This window comes from Staurois parvus, unplaced genomic scaffold (assembly GCF_062004578.1).
Source record: "Staurois parvus isolate SC_StPar_1 unplaced genomic scaffold, SC_StPar_1.0 ptg000258l, whole genome shotgun sequence".
Lineage (NCBI taxonomy): Eukaryota > Metazoa > Chordata > Amphibia > Anura > Ranidae > Staurois > Staurois parvus.
The window spans coordinates 5,910,001-5,936,884 of NW_028318054.1; the positions used below are offsets into that span (position 1 = coordinate 5,910,001).

Sequence of the window (26,884 nt, forward strand, 5' to 3'; positions counted from 1 at the left end):
ATCCCTCCCATGGAACCATTGTGTTTTCCAGACCCGGAGGGGGGAGGCAGGAGGAGCTGTTCCCGCCAGGAGAACACAGTGATTACTGCTAGAGGCTACAATAGCTGCTAGCAATAATTGAATGTAAAATCTGACAGGCTGGTTGTACCCAAGTTGATCAATCAACTTAGGTACATTCAGCCTACCCATACACGGTTCGCATCTCGGCCAGTTCAGCAGACAGATAATAAGGCAAGGGCCTTGCATAAATTCTGGATAGCCTGAAGGTATCACTCTTCCTAATCCATCTATGCAAGAGAGGTTTCCATATTCATTCCCAAATGCCTCCCCTTTGAATCTCTCCAGGTGATTTGAGATTACTGGGGCCATTTGTGGCCATTATACAAATCTGCATTTCTCAAACTATACAGCTAAGTCTAATAACTGCTTACTTTCCTTTCCCAGATAAAGCAGATGTGCGTTATAAAATCAGTACTCAAAGCAATTTCCACCATGTTTGGTTATATTGTGTTTTCCTGTTAGCATACTTAAAATTTTGATACATCAGCCACTGGTGACAAACATCAGGTGATAATGACAGTGTGAAAAAGAAAGACACAACCTTTGGTGTAGATTTTTTTTCTTAAAATAGAAGTTAATTGATATATAGATATGTACACACAATTATATACGGATGTATACAGTATTTACATTCACGCACATATATCTGGCTACAATTCTTTGTTGCTTTAACAATTTGCAATGACATGCATCTGTGTGTCTGTTTCCTCTTGGCTGTTAGAATTCTATCTTTTAGCAAAATTTTGGTTTCCAACAAATCCATAAGTGCTCCAGAGGCAATTTGCCCATGAATCCAAAGCATTTAGTACCAAAGCATAGCTGAAACTACAGCTGGCATACCGGCAAAAGCAGGATGCTTACAACAAATTGTGATGACACTGCTGTGATTTGACATTAGTTACACTGGCTCATTTTCTATGTTGGCTTACCATCATCAAAAGTCTTTTATTAGCATTACCTGGTCAGTTTCAGAACTGTTGATACTGCACTTTTCAGAAGTGTTACAAAGTCGGTTAATGTATCTGTATTCTCTGTATCCTGTTTAATTATAGCTTTTAGGAAAGGTGGATTGGTGCCGAGTATTAATTCCACAAGAAACATATTTCCATTACGGTCCTGAGCATAGAGGTAAGACTTCCATGGCTGTGTGCCAGCTTTGCTCTTAGCAATAGTGTAAATATTCAGTACCTGAAGAGATGTTAGTAGGAGGTCAGGTTCTGCATCCTGCTTCCATTCAATATTCAAACATAGCTCTGTAGCTACAGAAGTCCATTTTTTCTCAAACAGCTTTGGAGTTATTGCAACGTCATTAATTAAACTGAATAGGGCAATAGGTTCTTTGGATACTTCAGGATTCTCAGGTGAATGCAGATCTACGGCCAAAAAAAAAAAAAAAACAGATTCATATATTCGGCACTAAAGGAAAATCACAGCTCACACAATTTTCCATGGTCTGTGCATGGCTTTACATGGTTTAATCTTCTAGAAATTAATTGGACATTTTTTTTCCAGTACAGATTGGACTTTCACCTGCTACTATATTTAAATGTACAGTATGCTATCTCTATAGAAACCTATGCGGAGGCTGCCATCTCCAGCTATTTTTTGAAAACTCTGGTTGCCTAACTATTTCAAAGCTCAATAAAGTTTAGGTCATTTACCAACACAACTGATGATACATTTTTTTTTCCTTTGTTTACACTAACATTCACATTTTCAGGATATGCTTTCAGGATTTACCCCCTTCTTCAAGGTCAAAGAAGTACTACAGTAGCAAGTTTGCAGAAAGTGAATTCTTGATCGGCATACTGCACATGCAAGTCTCAAAAAGCATACACATTTTTGAATTAACATGAAAGCCAGGAACTATAATTTTTACAAGATCAGCAATAATGTATTGTTTTAATAAAAGCAAATTTTAAGAAAATGCAAATGTGAAACATTTCTTCTATTTTCCCCAAAATAATTCCCCCAGAACCTGAAACTCCAGCTCTAACCTTAGCTCTAAATTGGTACAAATCTTCTATAAAGTTAACCTTAACTCTATCACATGTTGCATGATATTCATCTAGTTCCTAATTAACTGCATGAAAATTGCTTAATTGGTGGCCCTGTTGGCTGCCACTGAAAAATCAAAGGAGGCAGGCAGAAAATGGTAAGCTGAATAGCCCCTGCAGCCAGTCAAATGCAATCTCTATTCGGGTATTTTGACAGCTGGTCGCAGTGGGAGATTCAGTCATTTGCGCAGTTCAGCATGGATGGAAGAATGTTAGATTGTTCATGTGTGTATGGTCAGAAAGGCAGCCTATGGCTTCCAGTATGAACTGTGGTGATCTGAGCTGTCAAGTTATAGCAGGAAAATTTGGATAAAAAGGGGGCTAGGGACTATAGCTAGGAGTATATGTTTCAAGACAACTTTAGGGCTAGTTCACACTAGATGCAGTTCTGTGCACTTTTTTTCTGCACCAAAAATGCATGCACAGTGTTTTCCATGTATTCCAATGGCCCTGGTTCACACTAGTGCAGTCAATTCCAGTCAGTTTCCGTTGCAGAAAAAAGTAGAACATGCTGCATTTTCTCTGCACAGAACCATACTGGAATATGGCAAACTACATCAAAACTGCACCGGAACTGTGTGTGGTGTGAACTGTAAGAAAAAAACGTATCCGCAGTGCATTTTTGTAGTGTGAACTGGCCCTTAAAGTGGTTGGAGAGGCTGAAGCATGAAGGTAAAAAACCTTCTGTGTGCAGCAGTGCCTCCAGCCCCCTCAATACTTACCTGAGCCTCATCGCAATCCAGCAATGTGAATAACCATCTTGGCTGTCCCAGGGCTCCGTGTGTGAATGGATACACGGAGCAGCGGGTGCCCCCATAGCAAGCTGTTTGTTGTGGAAGCACCTGACAGGAGCAAGTAGCCAGGAGATCCTGCAGGGCACCTGAGAAGAACAGGATCCAGGCTGCTCTGTGCAAAACCACTGCACAGAGTAGGTAAGTATAGAAATGTTTGTTATTTTTAAAAAAAAAAAGAAACTTTAAAATCACTTTAACATGTTAAAGGGTTTGTTATTCCTGATAAGGATCTCAGCAATATATAGTGCAATAAATAAATAAAAGACTGATCAAACCATATCCATGTTTTTTATTCTACTTAAAGCTGAACTCCAAATGTGGGGATGAGAAATGCAGCTATGGCAGTGAAGGACTCCAAATGCATCCCCGCTCCCTCCTCTCTCCATGTCCATTCACAAAACCCTGGATTTTGCTTTTTTTTTTTTTACAGAATACATGGTGTTCTGTGAAAGGAGGGGGGGAAAGGAAGGGCTGGTATGCAAAATGATCCCCCGCCCCCCAAAAAAAAAAAAAATATTCCCTGAGTTCAGCTTTAATAATAATGTGTCATTTGGATATGGCTGAAGCCAACACACAAGCTGCCAGGCCTCAACTAACATTTAATGGTGTTCACTACTGAACATTATTACAGAGCACAAAAGGCTGGAAGTATCACTAAAAATGAAAAACAGAGCACTGACCTAGAAAAGGAAGACTTTAATGGTATTGGGTCTGCTTTTTTCTCTTAATATATGTACTATATACAAACTCTGTATTACAAATAAACATTTAGGGCTGATTTATTCATGCGGTTTTTGCGTGCCGATGAGTGTTTGGTAAGAAAGTCCATTTATTTTGAAGGTGCAAATACTGATGCACAAATGTGACTCTGGGCTTAATACATGGCAAACAGTTTCCAGAGCACTAAGGATTATTTAACCACTTGCCTTCCAGAGGATTTACACCCCTTCCTGACCAGGCCATTTTTTTGAGATACAGCACTGTGTTACTTTAACTGACACTGTTTTTAATTTTTTGCACTATAAACAAAAATAGACCGACAATTTTGATTTAAAAAAAAAAAAAAAAATTATATATATATATATATATATATATATATATATATATATATATATATATATATATATATATATATATATATATATATATATATATACACACATACATACACACATACATATACATTTATTTTTTTTTTACTTTTTTCTATTAAACATATCCAGTAAAATTGGTTTTAAAAAAAAAAAAAAAAAACTAATTTCATCATAAATTTAGGCCAAAATGTGCTGTGCTACATGTCTTTGCTAAAAAAAAAAAAATCCAATACATGTAAATTAATTTGTTTACATGACAGTTATAGCGTCTACAAATGGCGGTATATATACTGGAATTTTTTTATTTTATATATACTAGTAATGGCGGTGATCAGCGACTTATAGCGGGCCCGTGGCGGGCATTCTGATACTGGGGGGGAAATGACAAACTGTCACTGACATCCCCAGTGACACTAATACAATGATCAGTGCTAATAAAAAGCACTGACACTGTACTAATGACACTGGGCAGGAAGGGGTTAACGTCTGGGGCAATCAAAGGGTTAACTGTGCTGTGTGTGTTTTACTGTGTGCTGGGCTTTACTGTGTAAGCATGCTGCTATGCAGAGCAATAAAAGCAGTGTGCTGGAGCTGACAGGGGAGAGATCTGTATTGTTTACATATAGACCTCTCCTCTGTCACTGTTCCTTGGCGATCGCAGGGTGCCGTCAGGGAATCTCCGGCTGAGACCCAGTGATCAACCGGTGTAGCCACAAATGGCGGCGTGGGTATGGCACGCGCCCCCTACCCGGAAATACAACATCACACACACATAGATAGATAGATATCTATCTATCTATATCTTTCTATATATCGCTCTCTCTCTCTATATACACTTGTGTTCAAAATAATAGCAGTGTGTTGAAAAAAGTGAATAAAACTCAAAATCCTTCTAATCGCTTTTATTTCCATACACACAAATGCATTGGGAACACTACACATTCTATTCCAAATCAAAACATGAAGAAAAATATATCAAATTTGTGTTGTTCCTCTAAAAAAATTGAAGAAAAGTGAATATTAGACTGTTCAAAAAAATAGCAGTGTTTGTATTCTTCTTTACAAACTAAAACATTCACTATATAAACTGAAAAATGTTTGAAGATTTCGCTTTCCTTTGAATCACTTAATATTTAGTTGTATAAGCACTGTTTCTGAGAACTGCTATACATCTGTGTTGCATGGAGTCAACCAACTTCTGGCACCTGTGAACAGGTATTCCAGCCCAGGATGATTGGACTACATTCCACAGTTCTTCTCTATTTCTTGGTTTTGCCTCAGAAACTGCATTTTTGATGCACAAGTTTTCTATTGAATTAAGATCCGGGGATTGGGCTGGCCACTCCATAACGTCAATCTTGTTGGTCTGGAACCAAGATGTTGCACGTTTACTGATGTGTTTGGGGTCGTTGTCTTGTTGGAACACCCATTTCAAGGGCATTTCCTCTTCAGCATAAGGCAGCATGACCTCTTCAAGTATTCTGATGTATTCAAATTGATCCATGATCCCTGGTATGCGATAAATAGGCCCAACACCGTAGTATGAGAAACATCCCCATATCATGATGCTTGCGCAACCATGCTTCACTGTCTTCACAGTGTACTGTGGCTTGAATTCAGTGTTTGGGGGTCGTCTGACAAACTGTCTCCGGCCACTAGACCCAAAAAGAACAATCTTACTTTCATCAGTCCACAAAATGTTGCGCCATTTCTCTTTAGGCCAGTCAATGTGCTCTTTGGCAAATTGTAACCTCTTCAGCACATGTCTTTTTTTCCAACAGTGGGACTTTGCGGGGGCTTCTTGCAGATAGCTTGGCTTCACATAGGCGTCTTCTAATTGTAACAGTACTCACAGGTAACTTTAGACCTTCTTTGATCTTCCTGGAGCTGATTGTTGGCTGAGTCCTTGCCATTTTGGCTATTCTTCTATCCATTCGAATGGTAGTTTTTCACTTTCTTCCACATCTTTCAGGTTTTGGTTGCCATTTTAAAGCATTTGCGACCATTTTAGCTGAGCAGCCTATCATTTTCTGCACTTCTTTATATGTTTTCCCCTCTCCAATCAACTTTTTAATCAAGGTACGCTTTTCTTCTGAACAATGTCTGGAATGACCCATTTTCGTCAGAATTTGAGAGAGAAATGCACTGTAACCAGCATGTACAACATTTGCTGCCTTCCTTCCTTAAATAAGGGAAATAATTGGCACCTGTTTTTCAAAGAATGAATGACCTCACTAATAGAACTCCACACTGCTATTATTTTGAACATGCCCCTTTCAATTAGTGATTCAATTACACAGAATCAGCAGCATGCATGTCATGACTGTTGGGTCTGTTGGATTTCTATTACTCTACTACACATGCTAGTAAATTATTTGCCATGTAGAAATATAATTTCTACCAAAAACAGTGATTGATCAGGTTAGTGATGTCTGACTGCTATTATTTTGAACACAACTGTATATACACACACACACTGTACATGTGAGTTTGTGCAGCTCTGCCACCCTGTAGAGCCATGTGATAAGGGATGAGTCATTGAAAGTCTTTTGAAAAGGAAACTCTGCCTACTGGCTAAATAAAAGCATTCATATGAAATATTTCCAATTTACTTGGTTGGTGGCCTGACTTTTCTCTACTGTTAAGCAATACAGCTAACTCCCTGCTCCACCCTTGCAACTGGACAGTAAATGAGAAGGAAAAGTGATGATCGCATGCTCCCTTGTGAGAATAAAGCACACGTGACTGGCTCCTAGTGCTGGTCTTTTCTTTTGCAGTCTAATTTTTACATCATAAGTACTCAAGGATCTTAAAAACAATATATCACTAGAATAAAAAGACAGCTTGTTAAACCTCTGGAGGATCCTGTGTACATAAGCACCGGTCCTCATCTAAATCTGTGCAGGGGTTTATGAACTTTGGTGTTAGATAGCTACCCTTGTTCACCTGCCTAGCTGTCTGACAACAGTGATCAATGGAGACAGGCTTGTGAATGACAATTCATTAAGAGAGTGGGTGTGACAGGCAGTACACAAAAGTCTGTACAGACCCTGCCCCCCCCCCCCCCCCCAAACCGCCAGAAAGAATATCGCTCTGGTGTGCAAGCTGTCTCTTAAACTCTCTCTCCTCTTTAGTTTGCATTAAACGTTTACACTAACAGCACACACCGACTAGTACGCTAACCCGATACAGCTTAGTGTAGTACCTGGCATGTGCTGCTGTCAGCTTGTGTTTTTGTAAATTAAAGCATCTGTCTTGAGCTGCAATCGCTCACAACACAAACTGACATTTTCAACTCTTTCTATTCCCCTGAAAAAAAAGGCTGCAGCCCTGGACTGTGTAGACTAACGAGGAGGGACGAGGAGACACAGCACTACAGAATGGAGAGGGAGTAGAGTTCAGTGCTGGCTGTAACTGCCGCCATGGGAACACCCATATTTTAAGGCTGGGGGATGGAGCTACAGTCAACAATGACAAAATATAAAGATTTATTTTATTTAACATTCGCTGCTCAAATTTTTAACAGGGAAAAGAGCTATGTAACAGGATCCCTTTGGGGATTAATAAACTTTTTTTCCTTCCTTAAAGTGGTTGTAAACCCTTACATATACCCAGTGAAGTGAGTAGCCTTAAATGATACACAAAGAAAAAAAAACCAAATCCACCTCCATAAGGTGTACCTGTTTATCTGTAGCCCTCATCTCTACAGCCAGTCAAAGTGCAGAATTCATACAGCTTGTCTAAGTTTTCAGAAAGTAGGGGCAGGGAGGTGAAATTATACTGTACGGAGCTTAAAAGGAATAGAACTGAGACTTTCAATAACAGGCTGTGTGCTGGAACACCTTCCCCTGTCTCCTTTCTATGCCTTGGTGTCAGGAAAACTTGTCAGAAGTGACTCATACAGATAACAAGAGAAACAAGACAGCAGACAAATGACATAACTGGGATACTTCTGTCCCTTGAGGATACAGTTATTAATAGGATCTTTATTTTGAGACCCCAAGATTTGGTTTACCATAGGTTTTTTTCACAACTGTGAGGCTTGAAAATGGCACCACTAAAAAAAAAAAAAAAAAATGCAAAATGTGTTTATTATACTAAACCTACCTTCAAGCTGTTTTGCAACATAAGGCAGTTCACATTTAGCAAGACTGGCAGAAAGTGACTCATAAGGCTTCTTGTCATATAAAGGAGCCAGGGTGTTGAAATCTGCTACCCAGCTGTTAATTGGTTGCTCTGTTCTATCAACCAAAACTCCCAATGATGGGTCTGATTTTGGACCACTGAGAACTTTCATCACTTCAGTCACTCCAGTTGACAAAATTCGGTAATAAAAGAGACCTCGATCTCGGACAGCCATGTTAGTTTCCTCCTCTGCAAATTACATATATTAAATAAATGTCTCTTGAATTTTATTATAACTGAACACAGTGACAAAAATACAGTTTACAGTCATATAAAGAGCATATACATATCAAGAAACATACTAAACAGATTTCCTTCTGTAAATCCTCTTTTTTTTTTTTTTTTTTTTAGAAAATTTTAGCAAGTGTCCATTCCATGAACAAGGTGGATTTTAGAAGTTTATTAAAAAATGCTAGTGGCATGATGGTTAGTGGTATGGCATGTATTACCTACAGTTGAGAGTGAAAAGGTATGGTAAATAATGTTTTTGAAAGCTGAACTCAAGGAAAAAATTACGCTCCAGCTTAGTTACCTGCAATTCTCGCTATATTAAACCAGAGGGTTGTTGAGAATGCTAAAAATTTTCATTGTATTATGCCACATTCTACTGTTGGCTTTGATCATCCAGATCAGCTGGTACAGGAATCATAGCATCCTCTTCAAGTCCTCCATTCAGAAATGTCTTGTATTATTTTCACTGAATACAAGGCTTTTTCTGAATGTACAAGGTGAGATCCTATCACTCACTTGTCCCTCCCCTTGTCTATTCAGAAAAAAACGTATTCTGTGAAAAGAATACAAGACATTTTATGAATGGAGGAGTTAATGAGTGAGAAATCACTTATGACTCAGTAGTGGAACTCAACAGTTGAGCGGGAAGATACAGTGGAATGTGACATAATACAAGACTTCAACATAATAGCGTTCATCTGCACACAGACATCTGTTGTATGAGTGTGAATGGATTGGGTAAAAGATGGCTTCCACTCCTGTTCTCCACCTGGAGGGAACTCCTCAAATGCTTTTCCACTTTGTGGATCTTAACCATTAGCCGCCCGGCCAATGGCCATTTGGCGGCTTCAAAAGTGTTGCTGCATTCCGGGTGCACGCCATTTGGCGTGCTCCCGCACATGCGCAGTTTGCGCTAATGCAGAGCGGCGCAGCAGCGCGATCTGTCACCGGCCGTGTACCTCGGACACGGCCGATGACAGATCCGAGTACCGGCTCCCGTTGCTGGTACCATGTGACCTGCTTTGACCAATCACAGCAGGTCACATGACAGTTGTAAACAATGGATGGCTTCATTCATGCCATCCATTGTATACTAGTGCGTAGCTGTGAATGGCCACAGCTAATCACATGCACATGTCATGTGATTAGCTGTGACCAAATCACAGCTAAGCACAAAAAAAAAAAGAAAAAAAAAAGCTGAATGAATCGATTTCATTCAGGTAAATGCTTGCTTATAGCAAAGTAATTCTTTGCTATAAGCAAATTGTGTAAAAAAAAAAAAAAAATACTGTTCACTTCCCCAAAGTCATAGTAAAATATGAAAAAAAAAAATCTTAAAAAAATTTAAAAAAAATGTAATAAAAAATTAAAAATAATAAAAAAAGAAAAAAAAAATATATATATTTTTTTCATACTGTCACCAGTCAGTGTCCCTGTTCACCGCCATGCCAGTTATATGATGACGCTGTACTGCACTGGTGACAGTATGTAAAAAAAAAAAAAATAGTGAAAATAAATTTTTTTAATTTTTTAATTTTCCGAAAAATGATGACAAAAAAAATACAACTTCAAAAAACTCGCCATGCCTCTTATGAAGTACGTCGGACTGTCTACTCTGCAAAAAGGGGTCATTTGGGGATATCTGTACTATTCTGACATTCTTGGACCTCAAGATATTAGATTGGCTGTCAGTACTTCAGGATTGATCAATTTTCAGATCTATACCATAGTTTGTGAACTCTTTAACTTTCCTACAAACTAAAAAATACATCCTAATTTGGGTTATTTTCACCAAAGACATGTAGCAGAATACATCTCGGCCTAAATATATGAAGAACAATTATTTATTTGAAAACTTTTATAACAGAAACAAAGAAAATGTGTTTTTTTTTTCAAAATTTTTGGTCTTTTTTTGTTAATTTAGCAAAAAATAAAAACCCCAGCGGTGATTAAATACCACCAAAAGAAAGCTCTAGTTGTGTGAAGAAAATGATAAAATTTTAGTTTGGGTACAGTGTTGTATGACCACACAATTGTCATTCAAAGTGTGAGAGCACTGAAACCTGAAAAATGGCCTGGGCAGGAAGGTGTAAAATTGCACGGTATTGAAACGGTTAATCTAAGATTAAGCCCTGAAAATGGTGAAATATGTCTGAGGAGGTCTCTATAGGTAGAGAACAGGAGATGATGTCTGTGTGCATACAACCACCCTTTTGTTGAATTCTACAGGAGCCTGACAAGCCTATATTGTCTGTCTTGCACCAGTCTATCCACATGCCAATCCAACTGATTCAGGTTTAAGGCATTTGAGTGGTATTATTTTCATTGATTTGGGTTACATATATGATGCACTTTTAGCATCCCCAGCAATCTTACAAACATAGTATACCAAGGATTAAAGATAGCTAACCTGGACCCAGCAGACAGCATAAAATGTTTTTTCCATGGAGTTCAACTTTAAAGTATATAACATGCAGAGCAGTGTAGGAAGAGTGGCAATCCAAGCGCTAGTTCCAGTCAACTTAGTGGATTGTTTAAAAATGGTTGGACATATTTCTATATGTACAAAATATAACTGACTTTTAAAACTGGACCCTGGGGAAAAAACACCTACTGCTGTAAGATTACAGACACAGTGAGGAGGAGCAGTAAAAGTGAGGGTGGAGCAGTGAAGTGATTTTTTTTTTTTTTTATTTCTAGGACCTTTGATATTCATAAGAAATAACACTAAAGAACTTTGATCCAGGGAGTATCTAATTGTCCTAAACTAATATCTAATAGAGATCGATCAGGAAGGTTTTTTTTTCTTTTCGAACAAAGTAGATCATGCTTTATAAGGGTTCTTTGCCTTTGTGACGGAACTCAGGAGGAGAGAGGGGAAAAGAGCTCCAGCAGAAGACCCAAGAAGACAAGGATTGGGGCTGCTTGAAGCAAAACCATTGCACAAAGCAGGTAAGTATTAACATGTTTGTTATTTAAAAAAAAAAAAAAAAAAAAAAAAAAGAAGATGAGCCTTTGATATCATTTTAAGGTAGAACATTCCTCACCACCTATCCTTTTCACCCCTAAACACTTAGACTCCTCTCACTGCTCCAGCACTGTCCCAACTGCAGCACCGCTCCTCTCGCTTCCTGGTCTCACAGAAGACACTGAGAGCAGCGAGACTCATAGGCTCCTGCTGTTGTCACTCAAACTCCTGTGAGTGGGGGCATGGCACACTGGCGCTGTGTGTATCTATGGAGGAGTAGCAGACAACGCACTCGAGGGACTGCCAAAGAGGAGATGAGGGACCACTCTGTGCAATATCTTGCACAGAACAGCAAGTATGGAGTTTTCATTAAAAAACAAAAAAAAACCCACAACATTTAAGAAGGTTAAGCAGCAAATTTTAAAAATATTTTTTAGGGTATGCTAACAAATAATGGGAACATGTAATATAGTATGTATTATCCCTATTTCCAAAAGTGTAAATACACTTACAAGGATAAGTTCACCTTTGGGAACATGTTCCCCCAGTTTTTAGAGGGAAACATGTTCCCCAGTTTTTAGGGGGGGGAACATGTAGCCTTCCCATAACCGCAGACGCTGCCCTCCTCCCTCTGACAGATAGCGCAGGGAGAAGATTCCCCGTACTGTCAATTTGAAAACAGCGCGGTCATGCGGTGCTCCGGCTGCGTCATTCATTCACTGACTTCTGTGAATGAATGAACTGCAAGTTCAGACTGCCTTGCTGGCTGTGGGCTTGTAGTTTTCAATGAACTACTACGGCGCTGTGGAATGCCATGGTAGATCATTGAAGCTTCCTGTCAGGATATCTGCTTGACCATACATCCCGTACGGCAAGCAGATATTCGGACAGATCTGCAGGAGACCTGCATGGAATCGCTGATCTGCTGATCGCTGGTGCAATGCTTTCCAGGCTCCTGTAAACAAAAATAATAAATGCATATTTTTTTACCTGCATAAAAAAATAGCATTTATTATTTTTGTCTAAAAGATGAACTTATCCTTTAAGTATAGTTCATATTTTTGTAATTCAATCCCTACAAGTTAGATTAAGCTAGTAGCCAGTGACTATACACGTCTCCCAGATTTACCACCATAACTGAATCATGTAATTGGTGATATATAAATAAGCTGTTCTGGGGTAATGGAAATAGCCAACTATAGATGGTAAAAGCAATATCAATTTCATAAGCAGTTTAACTTTTATTCACAGGATCTGTGTGAAGGCTTTCAACAAAAGGAAGGACACATTTCACAACAGTTTAGTCTACCACTACTCTTTACATTAAAACCCACTTCTTTGTTTCCAGTTTAAATTTTGCATGAGCTGTCTGATACCCCAACAATTTTACTAATGTTCTTGACGATGATGGGGTAACATTCCTAAATATCCCCCAAACCCTAATCTTACTTTGAAAGTATTTTAATGTCAGTAGCTCACCAAAAAAAGTACTCCTATCAATATCTGGAGAATGCACTCCAAAAGAACACAGAGAAATTTAAATTGTTGCAGTAGGACTACTGGTTAAGGGAGGCCTCCCTGTAGGGGGTCACAAACTGTAATAAAGACCTAACACTGCTTCACTCCAAGCCTAAAAAAAAATGTGGAAATTCACTCCAAATTTATTGGGTTATATATTCTCAGAAGTATATGGGATTCTGCATGTGAGAATTTGAGCACTGAGAAGCAAGAAAGGCTAATGTGCTTGGTAAGATCAGCATTTATCCAACCCAAAAATGAGCCCCTCTTCATAAACATTGCATATATCACAGTCCAGATAAAAAAATAAAAATTTTTAACCAAAACTGTATTTAAATCAGAGGCAATTTTAGGAATGACTGGGACTTTTTACAAACAAAAAGGGGCTTTATGGTGACTTAAATGTTTAATATTTTTTATTGCACTTTTTATCTCCTCCGCCTGTCTGTCTGTCTCCAGCACCACACCTGGTGACTAGCAGGGAGGGGAAAGACCTTGCAGTGTAATGAGCACCAATTGGCTGCTCCTCAGGAAAGGGGGCTTACCCTTTATCGCTTTCGCTGCCAGTGCCGTTTTTGCCCATTTTAGGCAAAACTCCCAAACATTATATATTTTCTGAAAGCAGAGAGCCTAATGAATAAAATAGTGTTGGTTCCAATGTTTTATGTTGCATATTATTACCGCAAAATTTCAGTAAAAAATACAAGGAAGTTAATTTTAGGGCACAAAAAAAGCAATCAATTACCCTATTTTTTTGTAATATATAAAAAGATGAGGTTGCGCCGGGTAAATGGATATTGAACTTGTCAAACCTTAAATTTGTGCATGCTCGTAAAATGGCGATGAACTTCAGTATATTTTTTATAGGTCGAAACATTTAAAGCTCCTTATAGGTCATCAGTTTCGCGTTACGGAGGAGGTCTGGTGCTAGCGCTATTGCTCTCATTATGGCGTGCGCAGCGATGTATGACATGAGTGTCGAAATCGATGGTTTCATACGTTAGCGCGCCAGCGTGATCTTTTACGTACGTATATGTGTGTGTGTGTGTGGGGGGGGTTTCTTCATTTTTTAGGGAGGGGGGGGGTGGTATGTGCTTGGGTGTAGCTAATTTTTTACAATAAAAAAAAAAAAAAAAAATTTGGTGACATGTTCTCTTTATTGAGGCATCCAGGGTCTAACAGACCCTGCATGTCTCCCCTCTGCTCCACTGAATATAATGCAGTGCACATCGCACCGCATTACATTCTTTCCCGGCTTTCATGGCTAGGAATCTCTCAACGGGGACCTGGAAATTACATCATAACGTCATTTCTGGGTCAGGACAAGAAGGGGAGGGAAGCAAACGTTTCCACTCTCTTCCCTCCCATCTAGCCGACGACGGTAAGCCGGTCCAGCAGATGAGGAAGCGGAGCCCGGGAGACCTCACGGGGGGAGAGGCTGGCACTGTGCGGAAGCAATGGGGCGACAGCGCTGCCGCCTGAATGTTCCACCTGACAGGTGAGTCTGCTGCTTGCCCGCAGCAGGGCTAAAGGCAGAAAAAAAAACTACCTGCCCAGCGCCTAGAACTACATGTCCCAGGTGTCAGGCGATAGGAATCGAACATCCCTGTATCAGGATGGCCTAATACAGTATGTGACTGCTGGATGGAAAAATACAAAATTCAAAGAACTCAATATTCATCAAATTTGGGAACAAGCCTGATCACCTTGAACACAGCCAGAGCATATACCTTATCATTCAAATACAAATGAGAAATATACTACATATCACTACATAACCATAAAGCTACTCACTCTAAGGAAATCTTAAGTTGCCCATAGATGAATCAAAATATGACCGGTTCAGCAGGCACTGTATCAATCCATGTATGGGCAGTGTGGTTGTACAGAAGTCGATCTACCGATCAACTTCTGTTTAACCGCCCTGCTGGAAAATTTCTATATAGCCTGTTATAGTCTGCAGACTGATCTGTGTATTCTGGTGGCAGAGACGTTTCCCCACTTCACCCTGAATGTGTGGTTGGGGAGATAGGGTGAGTTTCTGAAATGAAAAAAAAAAGGATACATCTACAGCCAGATTAACTGAGGTGCTTTATCATTTTCCCATCCCTTTATAACAGATCTTTGCAGTAGAAGTAGCTCAGATAGTTTAGTACTGAACCAAATTCAAAGCCCTTATGGCCTGTCCAACTATTTTTTTTTTTTTTTAGTTTTAATGAAAGAACTAGGTGACCTGCTAATGTCTCCATACAACCATACCATATTTACACAAAAATATCCACTTAAGGCAACAAGCAGAAGTACAATAGTCATAGATGGGGCAGTTCTGGTGAGAGTACATTATTTCTGTAAATGTTTGGTTAACTCAAGCCATACTTTGGAAACCACCACACAACTCCCAGATGATGAGACATGCAACAAAATCAAAAGCCCTGTTAGCAGTCTGCTATGGGATTTCAAATAATAGCACTTACCTATACAATAAAAAATAAGACGGCCCAAAATGTCCTGGCACTCAGCTGGTCGACAGAGAAACAACCGAAGCAGAGATGTCAGGAGCTCCATTTTTACAGTTGGCGAGGTCTCTGTCTTAATATTATCAACGTATTCCTCCAACACATACGGTGCATTGGTTATGAACTCTCCATGCATTCCCAGAAGCCATATTAAGGCTTGCTTGCCCTGTGGATAAAATATACATACTGTAAGATTAAAATCACAAGCCAATAAAGATATGCTAAACATGGAAAGCTACAGGTTGTGTGGAACATCTATAAATGTGTGCATGTTGTTTGTACTAAATGTAGTGCATTATAGTTGACTATTGACTTAAGGTAAAAGCTAATGAACAAGTCACATCTCTACATAAGGTGGAAATTCTGTGATTCCACAGGTTCCCCAAGGCAAGACTCCATGATAGAGTGGGAAGTTTGGCCATCCTGTAGCTAGGTGAGAATCGTGCTGCAAGAGCTTTTAATTGCAGGGGTCCTTGGGGGCACATCCAGAACACACAAAAGGACCTGTATTCACAGATGGCTTGGGTACACCTTGGTATACCAGAGATGTACCCAGTATGACTGGGCTCTGAAACCATAATAGGTATTTAAACATATACAACCATGTTTCTATATCTATATTTTTTTTTTTTAAAGCAACCTATTAAAGATTTTTTTTAAGTGTTACTAAACCCACAACAGTAAAATCAGCCTGTATATGCAGTAAAGCATGCTTGTTATACTCACTGTGGAACCTAAGGGGTTAATTCTTTGCATTGTGTAAAAAGGCCCTTTGATCCTGTTTTCTCTGCCCCTCCTCTAGTTCAAATGTCTACCTGATAAGACAGACTGAACCTGTAGCCACATGCACATGCTCAGATTAGTGTTTATTGCTATAGGAGGTTTTTTTTTTTTTCTTGGGAGCGTGATCAGCACAGTGCCAATCAGCACTGTCCAGACAGAGGTCAGGGGTTTTGCATCCTCCTAGAGTAGAAAGAAAACTCCAACAACCGTTAACTAGTGCTCTGCGGAAGTCACAAGACTGCTCAAACTGCTGATGAGAAATGATCTTTAGCAGTTTATATTTACTAAAATAATTGCACTTCCATGTTATGTGTACTGTGGGAGACCAGATATAGTGAATGCAGGCTCCTGGGTTTAGTAACACTTAAATTAAAGCAGAAATTGCAAAACAGCATGTTACAAATTACCTCGTTGTCCTGAATGTTTCCTTCACAGCCAGGAAGGGCTTGGCACACTGAATTTACACACTGAGGACACAGCCACACAAGGTCCCGAAAGGTCTGCATGACAGCTGGGAAGTAGCAAAAAAAAAAAAAAAAAAGCTCACATATAAGATATACAGCACAAACCTCAACACGACAATATAAATACCTATGACAAGTCAGTTGATTAATGCTCTGGTTAAAAATGCTTCTATATCTGAAGTTAGGCTCCCAAAAACACAAGTAGTCAGCAGCTGTTTACTGGAAGCAAATAATTTTTCATGATTAGGAAGGGTTTTACTAGTTTATAATAGCATATACAAGTATTAGCATTTTGTTAGTGAGCCTTTTTGGTTTCTCTTTTAATTAACAAAATACAGAATATTATTTTGCTAGATAAGGCATCTTAAAAGAAATTTGACAGGTAATAGTATGGGGTTGCCACTGCTTTTTTTCTTAAAATGATGGTTGTCTGTCATACTGACCCAATTTTTCTTCAACATTCATTGTGCAAATGACCTAAAACTGGTATGCAGATAAGAACTCTTTTCCTACTTCCTCATCCACATGTTTGTTCCAGGACAGTGCACCAGGAAGCACTGAAGCTAGATTAGGGCATAACAGTCAAGTGAACAGAATCTATAGAAGGTCAACAGCAGCTTCCATATGTCTCTCATCAAAGTTTATCCAACTGAAAAATGAGCCCCTCTCCATAAACATAAAGTTGCACATACCAAAGAAAGAATTGCCATTTAAAAAGGTAAACAAAAAATGCTGCGGGGGAGAGAAGAGAGCTTTCGGCAACGCCTGGGACCAGTGACTAATTGCTTACTATGGCCTACCCGTTGTTAGTTCTCCCTCCTCTCCAATGCAGCTGTCATTTGGGGGAAACGGAGGCAGGATCATGTGACCGAACTGGAGCGGCCTGAAATTAGGTAAATATTTAGATCTTTCTTACACATGTTGGTCAGCAGGGGTGTTAGGAGGGGGGAGGGAGCATTTTTTAGTTCAATTAGTTAGGAATCCAGGAATTCTACTTAAAGCTAGATTCACATCTGTGCAGGTTGCGGTTGATGTGTTTTTCAGGTGTATTTTTGATGCACTGTGCACTTTTTTGTTTTGTTTTGGCTAATAGGAAAGTATGATAGTTCTGTTCATGTAGTGCAACTTTGATGTGAATTTGCACTCTCTGGTATTCAAGTAGCATCAAAGTTACACTTCATAAACAGAACTGTCATACTATCTAATTAGCCAAAAAAAAAAAAAAAAAAGCAAAAAAGCAAAAGCAAAAAACAAACAAAAAAAACCCCCACAATATATACCCCAATTGTTTTGTAAAATATGAAAGAGGATGTTACGGCAAGTAAATAGATACCCAACATGTCACGCATTAAAATTGTCCACGCTCGTGGAATGGCGTCAAACTACAGTAATTAAAAATCTCCATGGGTGATGCTTTAAAAATTTCTACAGGTTAGCAGTGTAAAGTTACAGAGGAGGTCTAGTGTGAGAATTATTGCTCTTACTCTGATGTTCATGGCGATACCTCACATGCGTGGTTTGAACACCGATTCCATATATGGGCATGGCCTGCGTATGCGTTCACCACTACATGCGAGCACGGGGGGACAAGGGCACTTTAAACAATTTTTTTTACATTTGTCTTTTTTTTTTTTTTCCACTGTCCCTTTAAAAAAATTTGTAATCACTTTTATTCCTATCACAAGAAATGCATGCATAAAATAATTAGTGACAGCTCTTCTTTATGGAGAGATATGGGGTCAGTAAGACCCCACATCTCTTCTCTACAATGTTAAGCATTAGATCAAAAAAGCATTCATCTAGTGCTTTAAAAGAAAAAAAAGGCATTGTTTACAAGGCACGGAAACCAGAAGTAACATCGCTCCGGTCTTCCAAGGGTATAGAGATGAGTGGAGGCCATATTTCCTCCACTCATCTCTATGCCCAAAGCCGTGATCGTTCTGTGGTTTCTCAGGTAAAGCTGAGAACTACCGAGTGGCAACGGCGGGCCGCGAGGGGGGCGGGTTTTTTTCTCGGCACCTGTATTGGCGCTTTTTTTTCATAATCGGCCGACGGGTATTTTCGGCTGAAACGTTTCAGGCACAGAAATTTTGTTGCTCCTCTAAATATTACTATTATAGTTATGAAAATACCTGATGTAATGTGCTCTTGTTTGAACTCCAGCAAGCCTGCCAAGATTTTCACACACCTCTCACTGTATGTTCTTGCAATGCGACCTACAAATAAGTATACAAAAATGTAACATCATAAATGTTTCACTTTTTCCTCTATATAACTATTTATAGGATTACATACACATTGGGGTTAAGTTACTAAAAACACCTTGTCTGCAAATGGTCGCAGTTCCTTGCATGACTGTCTATTTTTAGAGGAAGACGGTATTTACTATAGCACACAAATAGACACAATTAAGATTTACTAATGGTCAAAAAAAACTTAGTGACCATCTAAATGAGTTCACCTCTTAAAACCAGGTGAACAGCAGAGAAAAATCTTTTTAATCACATTATCTCAAGAAAGTTATACATTCTATACATATGTTGAACATTTTAAAGAATAACTGCTTTAAATTAATTCTAAAATTGACTGTATAAAGTGATAGATATCAAAAAAACCAAACAGGCACTGACTTCACCTAGTTCAAACATTGCCCAGACTAGGAAACCTAAAACGTGCCTTCACCCTGTTGTTTTTTGTGTAGTGCTATAGTAAATGCCTTTGTTGGGAAGCCTGGAAATGTCGTTGAAAAGAGTGAACGTGATTTTGTGAAAGCGTGATTATTAAAACAGGCTAACACACACACACATATATATATATATATATATATATATATATATATATATATATATATATATATATCTCACACACATACATACACAAACACACATATATATATATATATATTTTGTATTATGCATAGAAACACCAACATAAATAAAGAACTTTTTAATTTCCTTTGTAATTTTATTTAGCTGTGTTTTTTTGTTTCTCACACAATATTTATCTTTTCTAGTTTTTTAAGTAATGCTACTACCATGTTTGATTTGTGTGTTTGCTGTAATTGTTTGTCCCTCAAAAGTGGGTTTTTGCGGGCATGGCTTCAATTGTTTGTGTATTTTTCCAGTCTTATCATGCGTTTATGGTTTGTGAGCATCTGCTGACCCTTGTCACTAACAAATGTCAATTGTTCTACTCTTACAACTCCTAACTTTGATATAGTTTGCTTAATCATGTAGACAGAAATGCAGCTTTCTGCTTACCATAATCAGAAAGGTGTGGGAACTGGTGGAGTTGGTGCTATGTTGTAGTGTTTTGTTTTTTTTTAAAACCTCTCTCCTGCTGCCCTATAGCAGATATACTGCTACAGGACAACAGGGGTGCGCAAAATCATGTTTTGCATTTCCGGGTAGGGGGCACGTGCGCTGCAATGTGCGGCTGCGCCTGTCATTCACCAGGTCCCAGGCAGTGATTACCAAGCATCTGACGGGGAGGAGGACTGTTTTGTTTACTAACAGTTCTCCTCCCTGTCAGGTCGGGCACAGCACAGCCATCCAGAGCAGTGTGATTACAGTGGAGCACCCTGAAAAGGCCTCCTAGTAACACACTCCCTGAACACAGGTAACCCTTTGATTGCCCCTCATGTTAACCCCTTCCTGCCCTGTGCCATTAGTACAGTGTCAGTGCTTTTTTTGTTTTTTATTTTAGCACTGATCACTGTATTGGTGTCACTGGGGATGTCAGTGACACCAAGTTAGTTCCCCCCCAGTGTCAGAATGTTCGCCACAGTCCTGCTATAAGTCGCTGAACACCGCCATTACTAGTGGAAAAAAAAATTCCAGTATCTATACTGCTATTTGAAAACGCTATAACTTTCACATGAACCAATTAATTTACACGTATTGAGATTTTTTTTTCAGCAAAGACATGTAGCAGAATACATTTTGGCCTAAACTTATGACGTAATTAGATTTTTTAAATTTTTTTGTATTAGACATGTTTAATAGCAAAAAGTCAAAAATAGTTTTTTTTCCTCAAAATTGTCAGTCTTTTTTTTTTATAGTGCAAAAAAACCCCCCCAAAAAACAAACACACAGGCGATCAAATACCACCGAAAGAAAGTTCGATTCGTGGGGAAAAAAAAAAGGCCGTAAATTTAATTTGGTTGCAGAGTTGCATGACCGCGCAATTGTTAGTTAAAATGAAGCAGCAACGTAATGCAAAAAAATGGCCTAGTCAGGAAGGGGGGTAAATCCTCAGGAGGGCAAGTGGTTAATACCCAGTTTTGTTTTTGTGAATCTTGCACCTAATGGGGTGGGCCAGATTTGTTGCACCTTAAAATATGTTGCCTGGCTAATAGTACCCTTATATTGTTCCCTCTTGTACATTGTGAAAGTTAAGTTGTGATCCCTTTTAGATTGTAAGCTCTTATGAGCAGGGCACTTCTAACCCTCTTGTAAAGTGCTGTGCAAAATGTAGCTCCATAAACACCATTCATTCTTTTTACACAAGTAAATGAAAGTACCTAATTGTGTTGCTGCTGTCAAAATAAAAGTAGAATATTGAACCATTTCTGTATTTGTTGGATCAATATACTTTTTTTTCCAGTGGAATGTATTGTTAATATCCATACAAATAACAGTCTACAAAATAAACATTTTATTCTGCACACATGCAAGGTGTAAAAAAAAAAAAAAAAAAAAAGCAAACCTTTAACAGCTCCAAAGCTGATTTTCAGGGACTATTGAATTCAACTGGTGGATAGGTGTAGTCTTTAACATGTCAACCAGGGCCTTTTTTTTTCTTGTTACATCACCAATTTGTAAATAAAGTCAAATAGTTTTCATAATAAATGTATTGCACGCAAAAGAACATCTATTTGCATGTGTGGAAGCCACGATCAGACACAAATGGTCTCAGGACCAGCTCCTGGCCCGGAATTGTGTCATAACATTTGCTGAAGCATGTTCGCATGCACCCAGAGAAATAAAAACAAAAAAAGGTCAGTTCCTTGGCCAAGAGTAAAACACACAGCAGCTGGAGGCAGGTGACACTTACAAACTCAAAAACACCAAACAGAGCAAATTTACTTCCTGGATCTCTGCCTAGAATTCTAGGCCTGCCTCCTAGAACATGTGACAGGAACTTCCCAGAATGCATTTGTGAGGACCTGGTTACATCACCATTTCCTCTCTGTCGGTTTAGTGAATATAACATGATTTCATAGAAGCTTGCAGAGCTGTATGATGATACTATTTTTATTAAAAGGGGATAAAGGTCTGCTTAAACAAAGTTGCTCAAAGCTTTCTTAAATCTTTGAAAATGCGTTTATATAAGCAGAAGGCCATAAGGACAAGGTCTTCTATTGCTGTCCCTCTTGCTCCAAGCCCCCATTCCAGTCTTACCCTGACTCCTTTATAACGGCTGTGTGCCCTCATTGGCACCTTGCAGTCGATTTCATAATCTTCCAATTCTGCACACTCATTCAATCCTGTAGAGATTTAGTCAAGAGTGTGAGATCCTACTCCAGACCTCAACACAGGAAACAATTAGAATGCAGAGCTGAGGCACAGAAGATTTTGGTACGCAGCTGTAACAGACAAGGCAACACCACCACTATCTCAAAAGATAGGACAAGTGACTGTCCCATAAAGTATTCATTTACTTTTTCGTTCAGCCAGTGCACTGAACAAAAAATGAACAGATTCCTTCTCCTACACAAACAAGGTGGATGGAGGAGTACCCATCCAACTGTCAGAGTACACTGATCAACTTAACTGGCCACAGCCACTGATTAACGAAGGTTTTTCAACGTGTTCATTCGACAGAAGTCAATGTAACAATCAACCTTCCGTCTAAAAGGGAGGGTTACACATAGATCAAAATGTGTCCTGTTCCTGCTAAACCGACTGAATTTCAATCCAGTGCAAATAGAGCATGTTTTTAGATGCATTTAGATTCTATCTGCATTGCTTTTGAAGTACATCTGTCATCCTTCTAAGCTACTTTTGCATTTCCATTGATTTTAATGTGGATTAAGAAATTCTGATGCAAACAAATGCTCATGTATGGAAGCCCTTATATTTCCAAAGCACTTAAATTCTGCAATATTTAATGTTTCTTACAGGAAAAAAAAAACAAACATTCTCAGGAAGATCAGGTAAATTAGAAGTTTTAGCAAAATAATTCCAGATTTAATCCTACTAAAAAGCCAGTGGCAGGTATCTTATTAAAAAGTCACTGCCAGAGAGAACAGTTCCAGCAGACCAGAATATGCTGTGTTTTAGTGACCACAAAAGGTCCATGTAATGCTGGAACTTGGGTAGGAAAAGGAGAAAAATTTAATCCACCATCATATACATATTACTAAACTCATACTAATGTTTTTTCACTTATAATAATAATACATTATCATTACCGATTGCAAAGATCGCAGTGTGGGCAAGCTGTATTGATACATCTGTACAGCATATTCGGAGTTCTTCAAGTATGTTGTGTACATTTTCATCATTAACCAGTTCACAAAGGATGTCGATCTTCTGGTCCTTAATATAATGAGGGTCATTGTATGAGCAGAAAAATTTTTTGTAATGACTGCTAAAATGCCCTGGCAAACTGCGGAGAATCTCTCGGACATGGCACAAAGCAGCAAAACACATCTCTCTACTTTCAGAGGTACAGGCGGCAAGCAGTGGACTTTTTAGTCGGACAAGAATGTCTGTCTGCACATGAGGAAACTCCTTTACTAAAATCAAGAAAAGTTTGGTTGCTCCCATGACTACACTGATATGTGTGCTCTTCAAATAACTGTCCAGTTTGTTAAGAATATCAAAAATCTCTTCTTCACTGCGTGGTTTGTAGCGAAGGAGAAATGTCAGAACTTCACTCTGTCCCCAATGATCCAAATCAGCCATCCTGAAAAATATCAAAGCAGAGGTTTCAAAAACGATTATTATTTGAACAGAAGACTTAGGTCTTTTAGCAAATGTAACACTGCCACATAACAAGATAATTATCAGAACAGATGAACTTGAAATGAAGATATTAAAATGATAAAAAATAAACTGATCATGTGATGTTCTGTATTTGCAATCTGCATGATTTGAAGCAAAAACAAGCAAATATGCCAAAGCTTACGAAACTTAACTTGTTAAGAAGATGATGAGCTATAGGCTTGTTAATGACAACGCCTCCTTCTGTTTTCAGTATTTCTTCCAAAGCCCGCAGGCAGTTCACCAAAACAATCGGATCTGGATCTCGAAGCAAACTGTACAGCTCGTTCACAATGGCTCCATCTGAAAGATTGTCATGTTAGAACTCTTTTATACATAAATGTATAAAACAGAAATACAAATATAAAAAATTTTGCATAAATGTCTAACTATAATTTCAAGATGTAAAGAGCATTTTTAAATGGTATCTAGTCCAGTCTTTTATACAAATATATCTATATACAGTTAGGTCCATATATAATTGGACACAGGCACAATTTTAGTTTTTTCAGGTATTTACCAAAACATATTCAAGCTATAGTTATATCATGGTTTGTATTATTATTATTATACAGGATTTATATAGCACCAACAGTTTGCTCATCGCTTTACAATATAACGGGAGACAATACAGCAACAATACAATTCAATACAAGAGGGCCCTGCTCTTTAGAGCTTACAATCTAAGAGGGAGAGGCTAGTGGTACAAAAGGTAATAACTGTGGGGGGATGGACTGGCAGGAAGAATAGAAGATTCCATTATTAGCTGAAGGCAGGATGGGCTTCCTTGAAGAGATAGGTTTTCAGAGATCGCCTAAAAGTGAGTAGAGTCAGCAATAATCTGGGCTGAAAGCGCACACACTTAGATTTAATTTGAGGGTATGTACATTCAAATTGGAGGAAGGGTTTAGAAATTACAGCCCTTATGAGTAGCCATCCCCCATTTTTCAAGGGACCAAAAGTAGTTGGACAATTTAATCAAAAGCTGTTTCATGGCCAGATGTGGGCTACTCCATTATTTCTTCATCAATTAATCAGGTAAAATGCCTGGAGTTGATTCTAAGTGTGGTATTTACATTTGGAATCTATTGATGTGAACCTACATCATGTGTTCAAAAGGAGCTGTCCATGCAAGTGAAACAGGCCATTGTAAGGCTTCAAAACAAAACCAATCCATTAGAGAGATAGCAGCAACATTAGGAGTGGCCAAATCAACAGTTTGGTACATTCTGAGGAAAGAAGAATGCACTGGTGAGCTCAGCAACATAAAAAGACATGGACGTCCACGAAAGACAACAGTGGTGTATGATCACAGGATCCTCTCTATGGTAAAGAGAAAGCAATTCACAACATCCAGAAAATGAAGGACACTCTCCAGGAGGTTGGCATTTCATTGTCAAAGTCTACAATCAAGACAAAAGCAAATACAGAGGGTTCACCACAAGGTGCAAACCATTCATAAACCTGAAGAATAGAAAAGCCAGATTAAACTGTGCCAAAAAACATCTAAAAAAGCCAGACCAGTTCTGGAAAAGCATTCTTTGAACGGATGAAACTAAGATTAATCTGTACCAGAATGACGGGAAGAAAAAAAAAAGTGTGGAGAAGGTTTGAAACAGCTCATGATCCAAAGCACACACAACGTCATCTGTAAAACATGGTGGAGGCAGTGTGATGGCATGGGCATGCATGGCTTCCAGTGGCACTGGGTCATTGGTGTTTATTGATGAAGTGACAGAAGCAGCCGGATGAATTCTGCAGTGTTTAGAGATATACTGTGAGCCCAAATTCAGCCAAATGCAGCAAAGTTGATTGGACGGTGCTTCACAGTACAGATGGACAATGATCTAAAACACACTGCAAAAGCAACCCAGGAGCTTTGGAAGGAAAAGAAGTGGAATATTCTGCAATGGCTGAGTCAATCAGCTGAGCTCAACCCAATTGAGCATGCATTTCACTTGCAAAACTAAAGGCAGAAAGACCCACAAACACAAAACAACTGAAGATAGCTGCAGTTAGAGCCTGGCAAAGCATCAAAGGAGGAAACCCGGTCTTTTGTAATATCCATGGGTTCCAGACTTCAGGAGTCATTGCCAGTAAAGGATTCTCAACAAGATATTAAAAATGAACAATTTACTTATGATTATATTCAATTGTCCAACTACTTTTGGTCCCTTGAAAAAAGGGGGATGGCTACTCTTATGAGCTGTAATTCCTAAACCCTTCCTCCAATTTGGATGTACATACTATCAAATTAAATCTGAGTGTGTGCACTTTCAGCCCATATCCATTATATAACTATGGCTTGAACATGTTTTGGTAAATACCTGAAAAAAACTAAAATTGTGCCTGTGTCCAAAAATATATATGGACCTAACTGTATACACACACAGTATATGTCAGCATTACACATTTACACTTTAAGGGAAATAATGCTTTCTTTTCAATACAAAAAACTGTCACAGAGCATTGTTAGGGCTCATTCACACTAGGTGACCAGCATTTCATCAGATTGGATAAACCCAGATCACTGCTAGGGCACACAGAATACAATTGTTTTATATGTGCCCGAATCACATAACAATGCTGGTGTGATATAGTGCATTTTTCTGCAGCGCATTGGATAACACCACATCACAACATGGCAGCACAATGCACAGTATTTCTGTGCATCGACATTAATGAAGTGTTACCATATGGAAAGAAAAAAAAAAAAAAACACACAAACTACACTGCAATAATGACAAAATGCACCACTCCTGTTCAGAGCTCGTAGCCCAAAATAAGCTGCTGCTCCATTTTGGGCAACAATCTGCACGTTGCACCGAGTTTAGGAGCCACTGAAAATGAATGGCTCCTGAACAGGAGTGGTGCATTTTGTCATTATTGTAGTGCCAATTTGGACTGCAGCCAGAATTGTTGCGATTCTGTCTGAAATCACAAAAACACCAGATGTGAACAGAGCCAAATGCAGGCCATAGATGGGTCGAAAATCGGCCGATTTGTCGGCCGAAAATAAAATCGGCCGATTTTCGGATCGTTAGTGGGCGATTTGGTCGGCCGTTTTTCGGGATTTTGGTAAAGTTGGAAAAAAATCGGCCGATCGGCCGATTTTCGCGGCATTAATGGGCCAATCGGCCGATTTTTTACCGATAAAAAATCTGCGCATGAGCAGTGACCTGCAAGAGGAAGACAAAAAGAAGAAAAAGAAGAAGAGGAAGAGGA

At 38.9% G+C, this 26,884-nt stretch overlaps 1 protein-coding gene across 2 annotated transcripts in view; it reads right to left on the reverse strand.

The window, feature by feature from the left end:
* Nucleotides 1-484: 484 nt before the first annotated feature.
* AP4B1 (adaptor related protein complex 4 subunit beta 1) overlaps nucleotides 485-26,884 on the reverse strand; it is a 61,301-nt gene continuing 34,901 nt past the window's right edge. For both annotated transcript variants that reach the window (XM_089681074.1, XM_089681075.1), the window contains exons 5-11: nucleotides 23,815-23,962; nucleotides 23,086-23,582; nucleotides 18,803-18,886; nucleotides 16,614-16,717; nucleotides 15,382-15,589; nucleotides 8,113-8,379; nucleotides 485-1,433 (exon numbers count right to left, since the gene is read on the reverse strand). In XM_089681074.1, coding sequence (XP_089537200.1) covers nucleotides 1,015-1,433; nucleotides 8,113-8,379; nucleotides 15,382-15,589; nucleotides 16,614-16,717; nucleotides 18,803-18,886; nucleotides 23,086-23,582; nucleotides 23,815-23,962 — 1,727 coding nt within the window. In that variant the 3' untranslated portion in view covers nucleotides 485-1,014. The remainder of the gene's footprint in view (nucleotides 1,434-8,112; nucleotides 8,380-15,381; nucleotides 15,590-16,613; nucleotides 16,718-18,802; nucleotides 18,887-23,085; nucleotides 23,583-23,814; nucleotides 23,963-26,884) is intronic.